The 19,880-nt window shown below is 35.1% G+C and overlaps 1 protein-coding gene across 1 annotated transcript; it reads left to right on the forward strand.

The window, feature by feature from the left end:
- Positions 1-878: 878 nt before the first annotated feature.
- On the forward strand, positions 879-12,988 carry LOC128245582 (zinc finger protein 726-like). The gene is made up of 2 exons (XM_052963786.1): positions 879-1,011; positions 7,933-12,988. The coding sequence occupies exon 2, from the start codon at positions 8,270-8,272 to the stop codon at positions 9,524-9,526; it is 1,257 nt and encodes a 418-aa protein (XP_052819746.1). The 5' UTR covers positions 879-1,011; positions 7,933-8,269; the 3' UTR covers positions 9,527-12,988.
- Positions 12,989-19,880: the final 6,892 nt, after the last annotated feature.

The following is a 19,880-nucleotide window of genomic DNA, read 5'->3' on the forward strand; positions in this document are numbered from 1 at the left end:
CTTCGAGTGAAATGTGAATAATTATGCTTGCAGCAGTGAAAAGAAACACACATTGTAGTCAAAAAGTTTAAATTAGAGCTCTTTGGGTAGCATATTCTGAAAAAAAGCCAATAAAAAAGAAAAGCTGAAAGCGTTAGTAATGCTAATGAAACTGAATTATTTGAGGTTAAAAAATACAAAACTATGTTTAAATGAGTATCTGCCAATTGAAATCGATGTTTGGTGTTTGCTTATACAAATAGGTAGATTATCACCAATTCATGGTATGGTTCTAAGTACTGCATTCCTTTTTGAAATCATGAAAGAAGACACGTTAAATCGCAACGAATTGCACCCTTATGACGGACTTGTCTTAGTATTACGTTGTTACAACGCGCGATAACACTTGTAAGGATGTGACGTCAGCAGAATATGGCCGTTTCGCATTGTGCTGAATAAGAAAATTGTGTTTAGTAATATATGTTTTGCATGCACATGTATACACGTATATTGCATATATAATAAAACCCGATATTTTCCCGCAAAACGTAAAAGAAACATCATCGGCAGACATAAACTAAATAAAAAACAAATATCAAGAGTAAAAAAAAAAGATTATTTTTTAATTACGATATTTACGCTTTTCAGCTATTTAACAACAGCAATCTTTCTATCACATTATAAACGTGCATAATTAATAAATCACAAGCTTCCGACGACTGAATAAACTTACTTATGTACTAACGTATTTTTTTTTTGCACCAACCATCAACATTATCTTTACAATATTTGTCCTAACATTTAAATGGAAGTCATGATGTCATATTGTAGGGGAAGTAACCGCTGCGTTAATATCGGTACTGGCTGTAAATAAATTGTTGCCTGCTTCCTGTATCAATTTATCTGTTGTCTGTTACATAGTTATGGACACCGAAAACATTATTTACATTTAATTTGGAAGATACTTTTATGTAGATTTAACGGGCGGCTGGTTATGGTTCAAATGAACTACACAACTAATTCCACCTTTATGTAAGTGTAACGGGCGGCTAGTTTTGATCGATACTGTACACATAGCTCTAACTCCACTAAATCCACATTGACATGATTTGGGTTAATAGCGTCGGGTACTTTTGAACTTAAAAATAATTTAATATTTATTATTGTGATGCATCGTTGTTGGATCAGTGATTTTACCTTTTTGGTATAAAGGAAATAAGACCTTTGTCTGTGGTAATTGGAATTTTTGTATCGTTTTTGTCAAAATAATTTTATAGTATCTATCAAAATTACTGGTTGGAGAGCAGTAGCCGGCGGCATGGACCTATAAACCATGGATTGGCAACTCTCATCTGTGTTAATGCGATAATCTCAAACTCTCGGGTGCAGCGGGATTTCATTCCGAGATCTTACCGTGTGGTCATTTTCGAAAGTCTGACATCGGCCGAATATATACATGCAGGAAAACATTAATTAAAATTGACTCAAATGTGCACTACTTTCATTTGAGTTGATAATAGTATAATTAAATCTGATTAAAATCACATTTATGAATTATGATAAAATCTATAACAAACAAGGCATTATTAGCAGAGTTGGTGGAAATAAACGAAGATCGCTGTTAATCACCGACCGGAGATGCGGCGGAATTTTCCGATATTTGCCGAGTGCGCGCTTAGGATTGTGGGTAAATTATTATTTCTTATCGTTTCACCGATATGGGGCAGTTGCCAATCCATGGTTTATAGGTCCGTGCCGGCGGAAAGCAGTAGCCGGCAATCGCTTTTTATTCGTCTTTTTTTAAAATCTTCTTATAAAAGGTGAGAATGGTAATAAAGAACCGTATCCAAGCAACACCATTTGCATCGAATCCAACACAAAGCATACGTTTAAACATTTTATTTACAAAAAGTATTGGAAATGTTAAAAAGTTCGCTAACTTTCTCGTGGGGGATGGTCACGTGAATGTTACTGTGCATGCGCAATTGAATAAATTTGCATATCTTATTATAGGACAAGCAATTACCGACAGTCAAGTGTTGGTTATGAACGATTATTCGTCGATGAATCATAGCAAAATGTATTTTTAAAAAAGCCTGTTGAAATGATATTTTCATATTGCCAGTCATTCGCTTTCAAACAATATTGAGACATATTTAAAATTTTATGTATGATCCATGGTGTGGTTTTAGATGCGTTGTTAAAGCGAGACTACTCCAGCGCTTGGTTACCAGTATTACTTCCCTGTTCAATAGAGGCGCCCCATGGGGAAATTATTCTTAGTAAGCCTATAAATAAATCGGTTTTATAATCAAGGAGCGGTACTGAAATAAAACTGCCGGGTACTGCTTCTCATAATCCGTAAATTGGCACTAATTGATTACCCCGTTGTGGCCCCAATTAGGCACGCGCTTCGTGACAACACAAATTTTAATATTGTAAAGTTAGTAGACCTTGACCCCTAGTTTAATAAGATGTAAGTATTATTTCCGTTACATTTCGATCTACCGAGAAAATCTTCAAAAACATGCAAAAACTGCCGGCTACTGCTCTCCAACCAGTACTCCAAATAATTGTACGTTGACGGATTTTCTTATGATTTTTGATATTGCAAATCCTTCACTTACAAATTGTACCAAAAGTGGTTGGTTATTCCGACCGGAAGTCCAGGTTACGGCATATTGCTTCAATAAAATATCATTAAAACAAGAAATATTAACAGATAATGTTATTTTACATAATAGTTCTGTACACAAAAAATAAATATCCAACAAATAATTATGAGTTTGATGTTTTTTATTTCATACTGTCAAAACATAACAATATATATATATATACATGAAGGGCACCTGCAATGCTGCTGTTCACAGTTTTACAACAATTTGAACACCTCAGAGATGGCCGAGTTGTTAGGATTGCATTTAGGAGGTCTATGTTGAAGTTTGTCGTATATGGTCGAGTTCTTGTGATTTGCATAAGTGTTGTCTGTGTCAGTCAAGTTTCGTTATATTGGAAAGGTAAATCCTGTGTTTTAATGCATTTAAAGCTTGTTTTGTGCAAAATATCTTTGCATTTAAATAGTAAAATATGAATATAAGCCTTAATAATCTATTTTAAACATAAAATACTTCTCTAAATCAAATTTCAATATTTTTCAAAAAAACCCTGTTTTTGCACAAACCTGTTTAGACGTTAGGGATTTGAAGAGTAACATGTCTATTATTTTAGACTTTATCTAAATATATTTAATACAACTATGACATTTGACAATTGCATTTGCAACATAATATGCACCGACTCAGCTAACAACCTACATAGCTAAATCCCTTTTTTTAAGTGGTGCACATACAAATTTTCAGCAGTGCTTTAGCCTTTACCGCATATTTGCACTATAAAGCTCTGTTATGTATTCCTGCATGATTACTCTAATGGACCCTTTATCCATTACCGCATGTTTGTGCCGAAATGCTCCTAGATCAATTGCAGCAAAACGCACCTTCGTTATTTAGTGTCATTTATTAACATGTTTGTTGCTTATTTTTTCACAACAAATGCATTTATATGAAGTTTAAATATATGTAACTCTTAAATTTTTTACTATGTTTCCGTTTTAATTTCATGTTGGTGTATTAGTGCAATTTCTGAAAATAGTACCTGAGCTAATATATATTTAATAATAAGCCTAAGTAATATCATATGACAATCCTGCGTCGCATTAGCTAAAAATTATATATCAGAACAGTGACTTTAAAAAGATGTTCAGAAATTGGGACTGAAAGAGACTTGGGTCTAACTCCGCGTTAAAAATTCACAGCGTATGACTGAGGGCATTCTTGCCTCATGTTTTCTATGAAAAATTTCAAAATTTGTCACTAGCTGCTTTAAACTTACAATAATAAATATTATATAAATATATCCTAGTCAAATGACATGACTGGTCATGGTACAGAACCCTGTCAAAATAACTGATCTAAACAGTTAAGAGTCTTGCTTGTTTTAAACATTTGTCATTTCTTTTTTCAAAAATGTAATGTTAATCTGCCAATAAAAATGTGTCTCTATGTCTGTTGATCAAAGTAAGTATCTTATTATGAATACCCAGATTATAATTATGTTATCTATTACATGACACCAAAGCTGTTGTAACATGTTCTCTCGAGGTCAAGAATAACAGCAGTTGAAATTGCCCTTGCATTTTTGACCTTGATTTAATCTCTGTCATCTAATTTTTATTGTGTGTGATTCTTACAAATTGAGTAGTAAGGCTTCATTGAGGGCAATATCTAGTACCATGTTGAGATTATCAAATCCATTCATTAGTAACCCAAATGATGTGTAAACCGGTGCCAGAAGCTGGCTGCTGTCAGACCAATAGCGATGGGAATCGGTTTCAGTTTGACTTTCGATAATCTTTTTCACTAAAGAAACTGATTATTGATAGTACAATCAGTTTTTGATAACACCTTAATTGTAGTTATATTCTAGTACAATAACTCCTAATCATTAACTATGCTTATGTTATGTATGTTGTTGTTGTTTTGGTCACATTGTTGACTTAAATATTCATTAGTGAGTTTTTGCAATGTTTATTCATAAGTAACCATTTTATTATTAAGCATTTCTTGAAGAGTGAAAAGCTCCATTTTCTACAGCTCAACCTTTGATAACATTTAAAATAAAAGGCCCTTCATCAATGTAAATAAAGCACTGTCAAAGTCACCCTTGCATCAAACAGTTAACAGATGTATAGAGAACATGAAAGAAATGCCATTTTGCATTTCTTAAGCACAATCATCATTTCAAATAGAAGATCAAGATTTAGTCTACATGTACTAACTTTGTGGGTAATTAAGACAATTTTCAGTTATTTTAAGTATTATTTGGAAAAAAAGTTTTATTATTGTGACAAATATAAAATTATGCTGCATTGTTTTGAAAATAACTCTGCCTTTTGGTCTCAGCCAGTCATTCAATCTCTTGACCTGAGAACTTTACTATGACTTTGTACAAAGTTCTACATCCACATTTACATTAATTGTATAAATCTGAAAATGGCAAAGCTGCAAAATATGTCAATTTTATAAATTCTAGAAAATATAAAAAAAAAATATAAAAATATATATATATATATGTAAAACTTCACTTAAAACAGCAGTTGATTATTATGCCCCCCTTCGAAGAAGAGGGGTATATTGCTTTGCACAGGCATGTCGGTCGGTCGGTCGGTCCGTCGGTAGACCAAAGGTTGTCGGAGTGATAACTCAACAATTCCTTGACGTATGGTCATCAAACTTCACATGAAGGTTGGGCCTGACCATTAGATGACCCCTATTGATTTTGGGGGTCATCGGGTCAAAGGTCAAGGTCACAGTGACCTTTAATGGTAAAATAATTTTAAAGCTTGTCCGAGTGATAACTCAACAATGCCTGCACCCATGGCCCTCAAACTTGACATGAAGGTTGGGCCTGACCAGTAGATGACCCCTATTGTTTTGGGGGGTCATCAGGCCAAAGGTCAAGGTCACAGTGACCTTTAATGGTAAAAGGTCGTCCGAGTGATAACTCGACAATGCCTGCACTCATGGCCCTCAAACTTGACTTGGAGGTTGGGCCTGACCAGTAGCTGACCCCTATTGTTTTTGGGGCTCGTCGGGTCAAAGGTCAAGTTCACAGTGACCTTGAATGGTAAAAGGTTGTCCGAGTGATAATTTGACAATGCCTGCACCCATGCCCTCATAATTGAATTGGAGGTTGGGCCTGACCAGTAGAAGACCCCTATTGTTTTTGGGGGTCATCGGGCCAAAGGTCAAGGTAACAGTCACCTTGAATGGTTAAAGGTTTTCTGTGTGATAACTTGACAATGCCTGCACCCATGGCCCCCAAACTTGACTTGGAATTGGGCCTGACCAGTACATGACCCTTTTTGTGTTTGGGGGTCATCTGGCCAAAGGTCAAGGTCACAGTCACCTTGAATGGTAAAAGGTTGTCCGAGTGATAACTCGACAATGCCTGCACCCATGGCCCTCAAACTTGACCTGGAGAATTGGCCTGACCAGGAGATGATCCCTATGGTTTTTAGGGGTCATTGGGCTAAAGGTCAAGGTCACAGTCACCTGGAATGGTAAAAGGTTATCCGAGTGATAACTCGACAATGCCTGCACCCATGGCCCTCAAACTTGACTTGGAGGTTGGGCCTGGCCAGAAGATGGTCCCTATTGATTTTAGGGGTCATTGGGCCAAAGGTCAAGGTCAAAGTGACCTTGAATGATAAAAGGTTGTCCGAGTGATAACTCAACAATGCATGCACCCATGGCCCTCAAACCTGACATGGAGGTTGGGCCTGACCAGTAGATTACTACTATTGATTTTAGGGGTCAAAGGTCAAGGTCACAGTGACCTTGAAAGCGAACTCGACAATTCCTGGACCTATGGTCATCAAACTTGACATGAAGGTTGGGCCTGCCCAGTAGATGACCCCTATCGACTTTGGGGGTCATCAGGCCAAGGTCAATGTCACAGTAACCTTTAACGCAAAAAGGTTAACAAATCTTCTCCCACTGATATCTCAACAATGCCTGAACCTATGGTCATTAAACTTGACATGGATGTTAAGCCTGACCAGTAGATCACCCTTATTGATTTTAGGATTCATAGAGCCAAAGGTCAAGGTCACAGTGATCTTGAATGGTAAAAAGTTGTCCGAGTGATAACTCAACAATGCCTGAACCCATGGCCTTTAAACTTGACTTGGAGTTGCATCTGACTTGTAGATGACCCCTTATGATTTAAGGGGTCATTGGGTCAAAGGTCAAGGTCACAGTGACCTTGAACGAAAAAAACTTGTCTGTGTGATAACTTGACAATGCCTGCACCCATGGCCCTCGAACTTGACATTTAGGTTTCTGGTGACCAGCTGATGACTCTGGATTTTGAGTTCATAGAGTCAAAGGTCATGGTCATAGCACAATCTATCCTCACACTTTAATGGTCATAATCTTAAAACTGCCTTAATGGCAACAAATCAGCTGTCATTTCGGTCCATGCATATTTCATTCAATTGTCCATATAATCCTGAAAACATGGCGCTCAGGGGGGGGGGGGGCATAATGTTTGACAAACATCTCTTGTTGTATATATATGTGATATGCTTGTATGCTGATAATGATTAGATTTTACATCAAAATAAGAGAGGAAAATAGTACAACAAAAATATACCCTTTCAATGTGTACCTATATTTATCAAATCTTTTTAACCTTTTTGATATATAAAAGTAGAAGTAGTCATTTTTGCCTTATTTAACATTTAAGTTTACCAATAACATAACTTTTCAAACATATATCTTTTGGAAAATTTACAGGGCCAAAAATTACCTTTATGAGGAAGAAATTTACCTAACGCTTTTACTTGTGCTTCTAGATCACTTTTTCGGAAGTAGAGTTGTGCTAATTCATAATATCATCATCATATTGAGATTAAAATTAAAACTTCAGTATATAGCCAAGTTTAGACTGGTTTTTAAGAAATTTATAACAACAAGTTGGAACAGATTGCCAAGAAACCACAATGAATTCTTTATCAGGTCCTTTTTTAGCAATGTTAGCAACTCACACAGACAAGTTACTAAGCTATCAGCATAACAAATAAGCTTAATCTAATGATATCTTACTAAATATTTATAACTTATCATGCCTTAATCCGACCTCGATCTAATGTCAGTAAACGTCAATCTTCTGTTTGGGCCTGTGAAGTTGTGATAATAATATGACCATTTTAGCATCAATGTCATGATTTAAATTGAACACAGAGACAGTCAAGGAGCCCAAACTTGTCACTCACGTAAGATGCTACTACTTTGTGGCTAAGGTGTGATAATTAACTTTCCATAGTAGCTTGATACTACGTAAAACATGTTCTATAAATCGGCTTATGCTAAATAGTATCTTCTGTTGTAGGTGCAGAGAAATCTCGATCAGGACGTCCATGTACAGAGATGGTGACACAACCAACAGAGAAGCCAAAGTTTTGCACAGAAGTAAAGTTATTGAAAGACAACAACGATGAGAGAGGCATATGGAAGTTTAGTATTGTATACTTTGAGAAAATAATCATGAGTGAAATCATACAGGTTTTGAAACTGTGTTGTTGCTTTAAATCGAAAATCAGTTTGTAGAGTTCCAAATAAATACTCACATCCGAGGCACCATTTGCACGGAGAAGTTAGAGTGGACAGAGATCTGCACTAGCACATAGAGAAACCACACAATGTACACTGCACCAGCTTAAACGTTCATGATTGCTTTAAATGAGATCTCTTGTTGCTTGAAGATGAGAATGGATCTTCCTACTAGTGAGATGGCATTTAAGTGTGATACATGTGGCGCTGCTTTCTCTGATAATACTGATTTAGAGAGTCACACAAGAGAACACACAAGTGAAAGGCTATTTAAGTGTGAAACATGTAGCGCAGCTTTCACTGACAATAGTGATTTAGAGAGTCACACAAGAGAACACGCAAGTGAAAGGTCATTTAAGTGTGAAACATGTGGCGCAGCTTTCACTGAAAATAGTGATTTAGAGTGTCACACAAGAGAACACACTAGTGAAAGGCCATTTAAGTGTGAACAATGTGGGACTGCCTTTACTTTAAGATCACGTTTAAAGAGACACGAAATGATACATACAGGTGAGAAGCCATTCAAGTGCGAGACTTGTGGTGCTGCTTTTTCTCAAAACCGTGGATTACAAAGTCACATTAGAATACACGTAGGAGAAAAGCCACACACTTGTGCAATTTGTGGTGCTGCTTTCTATAGAAAAACTCATTTGCAAGGTCACATAAGAACTCACACAGGAGAAAAACCACACAAATGTGAGATTTGTGGTGTTGCGTTCTCACGGAACGATCAAATGCGGAGTCATATGAAAAGGCACACAGAAGTGAAGTCATTCAAGTGTGATGTTTGTGGTGACGCTTTCTCTACGAGTGGTGATGTTAAGTTTCACAAGAAAATACACAGAGAAGAGAAGCCATTCAAGTGCGATGTATGTGATGGCGCTTTTTCTCGAAAGTTCCATTTGAAGGATCACATGATAATACACACTGGAGAGAAGCCATACAAATGCGATTTTTGTGATGCCGCTTTTTCTAGAAAGAATACACTAAAGAATCACTTGAAAATGCACACAGGAGAGAAGCCACACAAGTGCGACATATGTGATGCCGCTTTCTCTCGAAAATTCATTTTAGATAATCACATGAAAAAGCACACAGGAGAGAAGCCATTCAAGTGCGACGAGTGTGATGCCGCTTTCTCTCAAAAATTCAATTTAAAGACGCACATGAAAATACACACTGGAGAGAAGCCATACAAATGTGAATTATGTTCCGTTGATTTTAGTCTTAAATGTAATTTAGAAACTCACATGCGAAAACACTCTGGAGAAAAGCGATATAAGTGTGGGATATGTGATGTTTCGTTCACTTACAGTTATCAGTTAAATAACCACAAAGAAAAATATTCACATATAGAATCCATACAAGTGTGAGACATGCGGTGATTCTTTACTAGGAGTGAAACAATACAAGTGTGGGACATGTGGTGTTTTTTTAGTTTACTAGGAGTGAAACCATAGAAGTGTGAGACATGCGATGATTCTTTACTAAGAGAAACCATACAAGTGTAAGACATGTGGTGTTTCTTTACTAGGAGAAACCATATATGTACAAGTGTGAGACATGTGTTGTTTCTTTACAAGGACTGAAGGTGAAGTGTTAGGAATGAAGTGTTTCTTTACTAGGAGAGAAAACATACCAGAGTGAGACATGTGGTGTTTCTTTTCTTTACTAGGAAAAACCATACAAGTGTGAGACATGCCGTGATTCTTTACTAAGAGAAACAAAACAAGTGTGAGACATGCGGTGATTCTTAACTAGAAGAAACCATACAAGTGTGAGACATGCCGTGATTCTTTACTAGGAGAAACCATACAAGTGTGAGACATGTGATGTTTCTTATCTAGAATAAGTCGTGTAAGTGTGATACATGTCGTGATTCTTTACTAGGAGATACAAGTGTGAGCGATGTGGTGATTCATACCTAACGATACAGTTGATGGGACAAAAACGATAAAGCAAAAGGAAATATTATAAATGTAAATTTCCATTTCCATTCAAATTTGTATATGTAGTGAGACAGTTTATGATCATTATCATTATTAAGAAAACAGGAAAGCTAGAGTGTATTTAGCTAGTAACATATGTTAGATTGTCTGTTTATGTTCAAACATTTCTATAGGAACTTAGTGAAAAAACGATTGTTAGGGTCTCTATATATGTTTAAACTGTTTATGTTTGGTTACCATCACAGGCCGTCAAGCAATTCCTATATTTTCCTATATTTTTGAGAAATTTCCTGTATTTTTTAAGACCTCCTATATTTCCTATAATTTTCCTATATTTTGGATTTTTTTCCTATATTTTTCTTAAAAAGTGACGCTGTTGTATGTTTGAAAACATTCAAAAGATTGATACTGCCTTTAGATATTGTTTATTTGCAGTTTAAGACTGTCATTTTTTTACAAACCATCACCATCATTTAGAATTGCTGTTGTACACCCATGGTTATCCATTTGAACACCTTTGATGAAGAGTATACCAAATATCAAAGCTTAAAGGTGTCCACTTTGATGACTGCAGTTGTGTTGCTGCAGCATAGTCTGCCTTGATGGAGAGGTTTGAGGAATGTTGGTTAAGTGAAACTCAAAATTTATGATTATAGTCAATGAAGAAGTAAGTAAATGTTAACTTACTTATATATCTCTGAAGGTAGCACAGCCCTAATGAAAACCTCTACTTAAAACTCCTCAATTTAGCTTTAGCCTATGGTGTTAAGCACAGGACACGAATCCAGCCAGAAGCACTTTTTTTTTCTTCTTTGTTTTCTTTAGCTAACATTTTTTACAGAAGTTAATATTGTATTTTCATTAAAAAGTAATTAATACATTTCTACACATAAATATTAGCTTTTGTGAAGATTTTATAACTTACAGGCACGGCTGAAATACTATTAGGTGGTTGGGAATTACAAACTTTATTTTTTTTAAATGAGACGGTAAAACAGTTTGATTTTTGGCATAATGTTTTCAAAAGATTAAAGATAATTATTAATAAAGAACAGGTCATGAGTATTTCTAGAACTTGTTGATTTTGCTTTTAAACATTGATGTTCCAATTTTATGTGTTCAAAACAGTATGTTAAAATTGAAATACATTTTGGCTATTTCAGTACAGTATGATTATATTTGTCGGTGATGTGATCAATAATGTATAATTTCTGAAAGCAAATATATTTCTTGTTACTCTGATACCAAATTATTACCAAAATGTTGAAAAATAAATTAAATAAAGGATTTTTCTTGTCTCTCGGGTGATGTCGTTTTTATCGACAATTCTGAAATGGGGGTAAGGTAATTCAAATTTAAATAAAATTGTTATTTGACGGTAAATTTCTTTTAAATTTTGTTTTTGAATTCAGGAAATGATACACATAAAGAACTTATCAAGCTGATCATAGTTTGAAATGGTGCCCATTAGGAGTGTGCTACCTTATTGTTAATTTTTCAGCCTTAAAATTCCTATATTTTGCCCAGAAAAAGTTGCTATATTTTTTCCTATTTTTTCACCAAAACTTGGTTGACGGACTGCCATCAGTTAAGATTTAATTTTTATTAAGTGTTTGACGAAAGTAGCAAATTTTCGAAAAAAGTTCAAAACTCAATGATTGTCTACATCAACTCTTTATACTTAATCACGTTCGTGTGTTTATAGTGTTACATGTAGGGATAAATTTGTAAATTCTTTGAACGACAGGATATAATGAAACTCATCGCCGGTATCTCTTTTACAGTTATTTTACTGTAAATACTTGGGCGCGTGTGCGTTTTGTTTGTGGTCACTAAACCGGTCAAGAGGGCTTTGTAAGCTTTATCTCCCCCCCCCCCCCCCCGACAACGCAATATCAAACTCTCGCGTAACATCGTGCCAACGAGAGTGACTAAACATAAGTTAATGTTACTTTTTCACAATCGTTGTAAAATAAATATTAGTATAAACAACAATAAATATAATTTTCTACGTTTGATTGAAAAGAATTTCCCCTTGTATCGTTCCGAAACGATACGCCTGGGGGCGCTATGATTTCGCGCTCTATCGAGCACGTGTTTACTGTGCAATATTGATTGATTCATTCAGCGCATGGTCATCAAGCTGTGTACAAGCATGTCCGACGTTTTTTATTTCAAAAAACTTAACGGGTTCATTCATATCAAACATCGGAACTCATCATTATATTCTTGAAATCAGTATACATTATGATATACAAAATTTTGTCTTTATGTTTTACAAAAGTTGGGTTGTTACATAGATATATCAATGCTTTTTGAATAATTTCATTGAAAATGTGTTGTTTATTATGATCGTATATGTTGAAATATGTGAAAATGTTTGTGTATGTACAGTTGATTGGCCATGACGCTTACAACAAATTAAACATTTGTATACTATACATGTTGTTTTTCGTCTTAGTACAAGATCGAATTAATAAGATAGAGTGAGTAAGGATTGATTCTAGGGGACTTCATTTCCTTTGGCTTATGTAAATATTTATTTATCTTCCTGTTGCAACTGGAAACATGATTTGATATTCTGATTTTGTCATTGGTATCTTTAAAGAGGATATTTGTGATCTAATATAAGGTAAGGTCCTTCTGAAATTGGTCTTTGAACAGTTTGTAATTTAATCCTTCCTTTAGATGAACCATTCATAGATCTCTGTCAAGATTGTATTAAAGTTTTTTGTTGATATTGGTATTGTTTTTACCTTTTTTGGAGAGAGGTCATACAAGTGTGAGCTGGTTGATCAATTTTGGTTTTACTCATGATTAATAAAAGCAAAGCGACTAAAGTTTTGTTTGCAGAACCAAACTCCACTCAGAGGTACTTCCGTTTGCTTACGCATATCACATGATGAATGAGTGCCCTTTTACGCTTGAAATATTTTTTTTTCATGTATATTTAAAGTTTAAGATATGAAGCATTCATTTCTTTTAAGGATTTAAAAGCGACTTTTGCGAGTTCATGTGTGTTCTTAAACATCGTTAAATAAGGAAGCTTCTCATTACCGAGTGATCAATTATCAAATTAAAACTTTGTTTTAAAGTATCTTCTTACACCAAAGAGCAGTTTTCCAAACAATAGCTATTTTTATTTAAATGCTAATATATTTTTGCTTCAATGTTGTCTTCCATCGAACTGTTTTTTATTTGTTACATAACATGCTTCCAGAACAATTGTCCACCGCGGTGTAATGGATATGGTCCCTGACTTCAGGCTTAGAGCATTTCCAGTTTAATTTTTAACATTACATTTTATAGCTCATGTTTTAATTGATATTTCGTATTCGGGCAGATATGTTCTCTGTTTGTCAAGGGAGACCAATGCGTAGGAGACTGATCGAACACTGATACAGTTGTGTCACGTTGGTGATGAATGTAGTACTATGCTTTCGTCATCATAACGTTCGAAACACAAATCTGGTAATTCCTGTCATAACAGTATATAGTTAGTCATTGTACTGGCTTGATTTAGCTAAAGAGAGTGATGATTCAAAGCACACATGTGCCTGGTATTTTGTAAAAGAAGTATAATCATGTTTGACATAATGACTGAAGTTTATGTCACAACATGACCGATATTGAATGGGATTCTTGGCCAAAATGTTTTTCAAATGAGTCTGAAGAAACATAAGAACATGTGACTTCTACTTATAGTTACTCGTATATAGTTAGGTTTCATTGTTTACAACTATTGTTGCTTGAGTGTGCAGCAGAATGATGACGACAAATCACAAACACCTGTTACATTTAGCAAAATATAATGTGTTTTTCTATTTACATGTTTTTGGCTTCTTAGCTTGTCCCTGTAGTTGTAATTGTATTATTAAATGGTTTGTTTTTTCGAAATGTTTTGATCTCCAACCTAAGTAGTATAAACAACCAAAAAATGAGACTGTTTCGCAGTGCATATTAACCTTCCCTTTCAGATAAAAACATTTTATGATGACAAAATTGACCTGACATTGTTCTTCCTGATGTCAAGTTTCCTGACACGTATAACTAAAGCAAATTGAATTCCCATTTTGACTGCTAAATGGTCCTAAGGGCATGAATTATTTAGTCTAAGAGGAAGGAGAGTAAGCTTGATGATGGACTAATCAATTTTAGATTTCGAATATGATTAACAGGATTTTAGCTCGACTATTCGAAGAATAAGGAAATGTAGGACCTTATTATTCCCAGATCATATTTTTCACAGGTCTGGGAAAAATAGGATCCTATTCTTCACAGTTTTAAACTGTGACATATATGATTGACCAAAACGGTGGTAAGCAAGAGAATCATATTCTTCACATATTTTGTCGATGACATTGCTGTTTGATAAATTTGATATTAAAAATGTAATAATAAAAAATAAAAAAAATATTTTATAAAATAGTTTATTCTTTAAACTACGCCTTATACAAATACAATAAAACATATTCTTACAACAACAATAACAACAACACCACCACCCATTCTTAAAACTAAAATTTTCTCTAAATTTATCTATATTCATCTTGAATAAATAGAAAACAATGTTAATTATTGAATAACTTTAGTTACGGGAGACAAATTGTGACCAAACTTAGTATATATGAAAAGTTTATATAGACTTGTCATGGGATTGTGTTTAGGGAGCTGAGAGTCATGGTCAAGGTCAAGTTTATTGTTTCTAAATAAAAAAAAATGGTTAGTACTGAAATACTTAAGTCAGAGTTGACATATTGTGGCCAAATTGTGTATTAAGGTCCCCTAGGGTCAAGGTTTCTTTTACTAAACTAGATAACCGCTTGTTAACTTAAGTTAGGGTTTGCATTTTGTCACCAAACTTGACATGTAGAAAGAGGTTATGGAGGACTTACGTGGGATTGTGTTTGGGGCTCATAGTGTCAAGGTCACTGTTACAGAAAATGAAAGAAACAGTTGACACTGAATCTATCAACAAAGACTGAAGTTATGTAATCATTGAAAACCCGGTTTTGAAACATCGCAGCGTTTCTTGTTTACTTTTTAATTTGACCTTTTATTATCCGCCGCCGAATCGAAGATTTCGGGAGGCGGATATTGTTTTGGCATTGTCCGTCCATCAATCCGTCCGTCATTCCGTCCGTCCGGTACGTTATCTTGGAAGGCATTGATCAAGAAATGTTCAAACTTGGTCAGAATGTTCCCCTTGATCATAGCTCGACCACTTGGGTCATATTGGGTCAAAAACTAGGTCACTAGGTCAAATCTTAAAAAAATCTTTGGAACATACTAGAGGCATTATACATGGTCAAATATTCATGAAACTTTATCAGAATGTTTTAATTGATGAACTCTTGGTCGTAAATAAAACTGGGTCACATATGATCGAAAATGAGATCACTGGGTCAAATCTTAGAAAAATCTTGTCCAGAACCATTTCATTGTAATGATTGGTCAAGTTATGTTCAAAATTGGTCATGATGTACCCCTTGAAGAAATATGGCCCACTTAAAAAAGTGGGTTACATGGGGCCAAAAACTAGGTCAGTATGATAAATCTTAGAAAACCCTTTGGAACATACTAGAGGCATTATACATGGTCAAATATTCATTAAACTTAATCAGAATGTTTTCCTTGATGAACTATTGGTCGTAAATAAAACTGGGTCACATATGATCAAAAATTAGGTCACTATGTCAAATCTTAGAAAAATATTGTCCGGAACCATATCATTGTAATGATTGGTCAAGTTATGTTCAAAATTGGTCATGATGTAAACCTTGATGAAATATGGACCACTTAAAAAAGTGGGTCACATGGGGCCAAAAACTAGGTCAGTATGATAAATCTTAGAAAACCCTTTGAAACATACTAGAGGCATTATACATGGTCAAATATTCATTAAACTTAATCAGAATGTTTTCCTTGATGAACTATTGGTCGTAAATAAAACTGGGTCACATATGATCAAAAATTAGGTCACTAGGTCAAATCTTAGAAAAATATTGTCCGGAACCATATCATGGTAATGATTGGTCAAGTTATGTTCAAAATTGGTCATGATGTAAACCTTGATGAAATATGGACCGCTTAAAAAGTGGGTCACATGGGGTCAAAAACTAGGTCAGTAGGTCAGATCTTAGAAAAATCTTTGGAACATACTAGAGGCATTATACATGGTCAAATATTTATAAAACTTGATCAGAATGTTATCCTTGATGAAATCTTGGACTGATTTAAACATGGGTCACATATGATCGAAACTTAGGACACAAGGTCAAATCTTTGATTTTTTTTGTCCGGAATGGAAATGATTGGCCCGATTATGTTCAAACATGGTCATGATGTACCCCTTGGTGAAATATGGACCGCTTGTAAAAGTGGAGCATATGGGGTCAAAAATTAGGTCACAAGGTCATATTTTAGAAAAATCTTGAAACACATTAGAGGCAATATGTATGGTCTTATATTCATTAAACTTGATCAGAATATTTTCCTTGAAGAACTCTTGAACATGTTTTAAACTGGGTCACATGTGATAAGAAATTAGGTCAATAGGTCAAATCTTTCAAAAAATCTTGTCCGAAACTATTTTATGGTGGTGATTGGTCTGATTAATTTCAAAAATAGTCAGAATGTTCTCTTAGGTTAAATTTCGACTGCGTTTTAAAAGTGGGTCATATTGGTCAAACACTAGGTCACTAGGTCATATCTTACAGAAATCTTGGGAACGCTCTGGAGACAATACATCTGCTCTAATTTCCATGAAACTTAATCAGAATGCCTCGATGAAATCTTGGAATTGTTTGAAACTAGTAGGTCTTGTGGGGTCAAAAATGTAGTCACTGAGACAAATCTTAAAAAAACCTTGTGGACACTCTAGAGGCTAAATTTCTTTGCATATATCTGGACCAATCTTCATGAAACTTGATCAGAATGGTTGCCTTGATGAAATCTTAGATTAGTTTGGAACTGGGTAACATGGAGTCATAAACTAGGTTTCTTGGTTCTAAATGTTACATTATATACAATATTTTGTTTTATGTCAAACAGTTGCAATCAAACTCAAACTCATATATATGTTTCATTAACAATTGATTTCCATTCCTTGACTTAGCCCAATCAGGCGGGGGATATCAATTCAGCGAATTTGCGTGTTGCCTTTGAAAGGCACATATTTGCGTCATTATTGTATTAATTTCTAAGACAAAGCAGCGTTGTCGAGTGTGCTGTCCTACGGCAGCTCTTTTTCAGTGACGTGTCGATTATAAGAACAGTCAAACGCTTATCTTACCGAATACTTACTTGAATAATCACGATGGAGGGAACATTTAAATCAGTAGTTAACAGGCCTTTTTCTTTTGTAATATTGGAATATAATTGCAGTTCGTCTCTTAGGAACTGAAGTATTAGACAGCAGATTTTGTTTAAGAAATGCTTGTGTCCTTGGAGAGCACAAAATGAGTTGTTTCTTAAGTCTAGTATATACTTCATATTATTAGAATACTATTAATTAAATATACTGTCAAATCGCTTTTATATGGTTCATATTAACAATTTTTCAACATAATATAAAACGCTTTCTGTGCGGTCCGTTCGTTGTAAACAGTGTATAATGTTTATATCATGTTGCTAACATGATATGACTTAGAGCATCTTAAAAATAGGAGATCGCTAGGTCGAGTAGAAAAAAGGTGTATCTTATTGGGTTGCCAGCGACCATTTTAGTCAGACCGATAAATTTGTTTTTTATGTGAAACCGAATATTTTTTGTAGAATATATAGACTCATAACGAATATAATGTGTTTCCTGTCCGGATCCAATTACTTGGTAACGCAGCGCGTCCTAGTGGTTTCAAACCGAACAGTTAACTAATGATTGAACTTTTGTTTGCATACCTCACTCTATAGTATGTCCGATTTTAGGTAAACAATACATGTCAGTACATTTCACCAAATAGCGCGTGCGACTTTGTTTACTAAAGTCATAACGCATACGTATGTAAGTGCAATGTTGAGGTCAGAGTGTTTCTCTTAAATTACGTTCTTAAAGACTATTTATTTCCCTTGGTGATTAAATTTATTCTAGAACTTTAATAAATACGATCGAGCCATATTCAAATGTAATATTTCACTTTCTGATTGAATAAACTATACAGACAAGTAAACGATAAGTGGCGTATTGTTGCGCTTGACTCATCTGGCAGCGGACGTGCCAGATGTTGTTTTTTCAACCCGGCAAAATTCACCGGAAATGCCTGTCTGGTATGCAATATATGTTCACCGCATTGGGACGGCAGTCAGAGCAAGCGGTCAAGCTAACGCAGGTCATCAAGTAAGCGTAGCCATACACGACAACCCGCATATGGGCTTTAATTCACCGCTGACCGAGACCGATGAGATCGAAAGTAGTGCATTTCGGTCACACCCCTATCAAAATTGATTGTGTTTGCTTATACAATCAGTTTGTCGTTTGATTCTCATATTCGCACCAAATTTATTATACCATATGGAATATCGATAAATAAGATTAAATAACATGCCTGATGACCAAGAAAGATTTTTGTGCAATTTCACAAATCCAAAGTCAAGTCATTCTTCTCTTACTGTTTGCTTATGTCAGAGTTCACATTCACGGAGGACTTGACCGGTCAGCAGCGTTCGGGCATTCACACACATATAGACTAATGACTATTGAGAGATTAATGGCCCTTGTCCACAGGCTTAATCCACCATGGGATTTGTTCAACATACATGTATATACGTATTACTTCAAAACTTGAATTCCTTAACAATATGTCATATCATTGAAACAAATGAAGTAACAATAACGTCATAGTTTTTTTCGTACTGGCAAAACATATGTACAGTTGATAAATCTTGAAATGATTTTGTGCAAACAGGGAATTACGTATTGTATTTAAACCGATTTTTAGTACATCATTTTCTCAGTATAACCCTTTAAATGCTGAGCCCAAGGCAAAAGCGCTACTAGTACAATCTGTTAATGTCCTTCGGTATAATTTGGTCGGCGATTGAGCCCGTCACGATTTGGTACCCGAAGCGAACGCTTTACCACTAGGCAATCGGGGCTGTATGTATCACACTCTACAATAAGTAAATGATACTAAGACGACAGGAAACTCCAATATCATTTTGATAACATTTGATAAATCGGCGTGAAGTAAACCAGAAAAGTACACGTCAGCAGAGTGTGTGTGTGTGTGTGTTTTCACCAAGAAAGGGAATCTTCAGTTCAAATCAGTAGGGAAATTGATGCAATTGGCTTCGCATTTGCATCGAATGAATTATGAAAGCTTTCTTGTGGATATAGGTATATCAGCCATCACTTTATAAATTATCTTTTAATAGTTTACAACACGGATGTCTGCAAGTCAGCTCGTTCGAGCAATAGTAGTTGCATAGCATATTTCATTTATTTAGTACATGAACAATCCCAATATCTTTGTGTTAGGCTGAAACAAACCCATGGAATCGTTGTTAGTATTATTTTGTTTAATAAAATTGCACTGATACAACTTTTATTTGTATACAAATCAAAAGACGGAACGAAATTGCCAGAGTTGATTCCGACTTGTTCGAACATCACACGTATAAAAATGTGCTGATTAAACTATTGGACGGGTGGATTGACAAACTCTTACCTACATTCCATAAACATACACGGTTTTTGAACGAGGATATCAGAAAGAAAGCTTCGGAAAATCTTTTATAAAGATGAGGTTTTGACAGGACGCTTTCTTGAAGTCAAGTATCA

The sequence above is a fragment of the Mya arenaria genome, chromosome 9 (assembly GCF_026914265.1).
Source record: "Mya arenaria isolate MELC-2E11 chromosome 9, ASM2691426v1".
Taxonomy (NCBI): domain Eukaryota; kingdom Metazoa; phylum Mollusca; class Bivalvia; order Myida; family Myidae; genus Mya; species Mya arenaria.

Coding starts and splice junctions, on each gene's coding strand:
- LOC128245582 (XM_052963786.1), top strand. CDS start 8,270: ATGATTGCTTTAAATGAGATCTCTTGTTGCTTGAAGATGAGAATGGAT.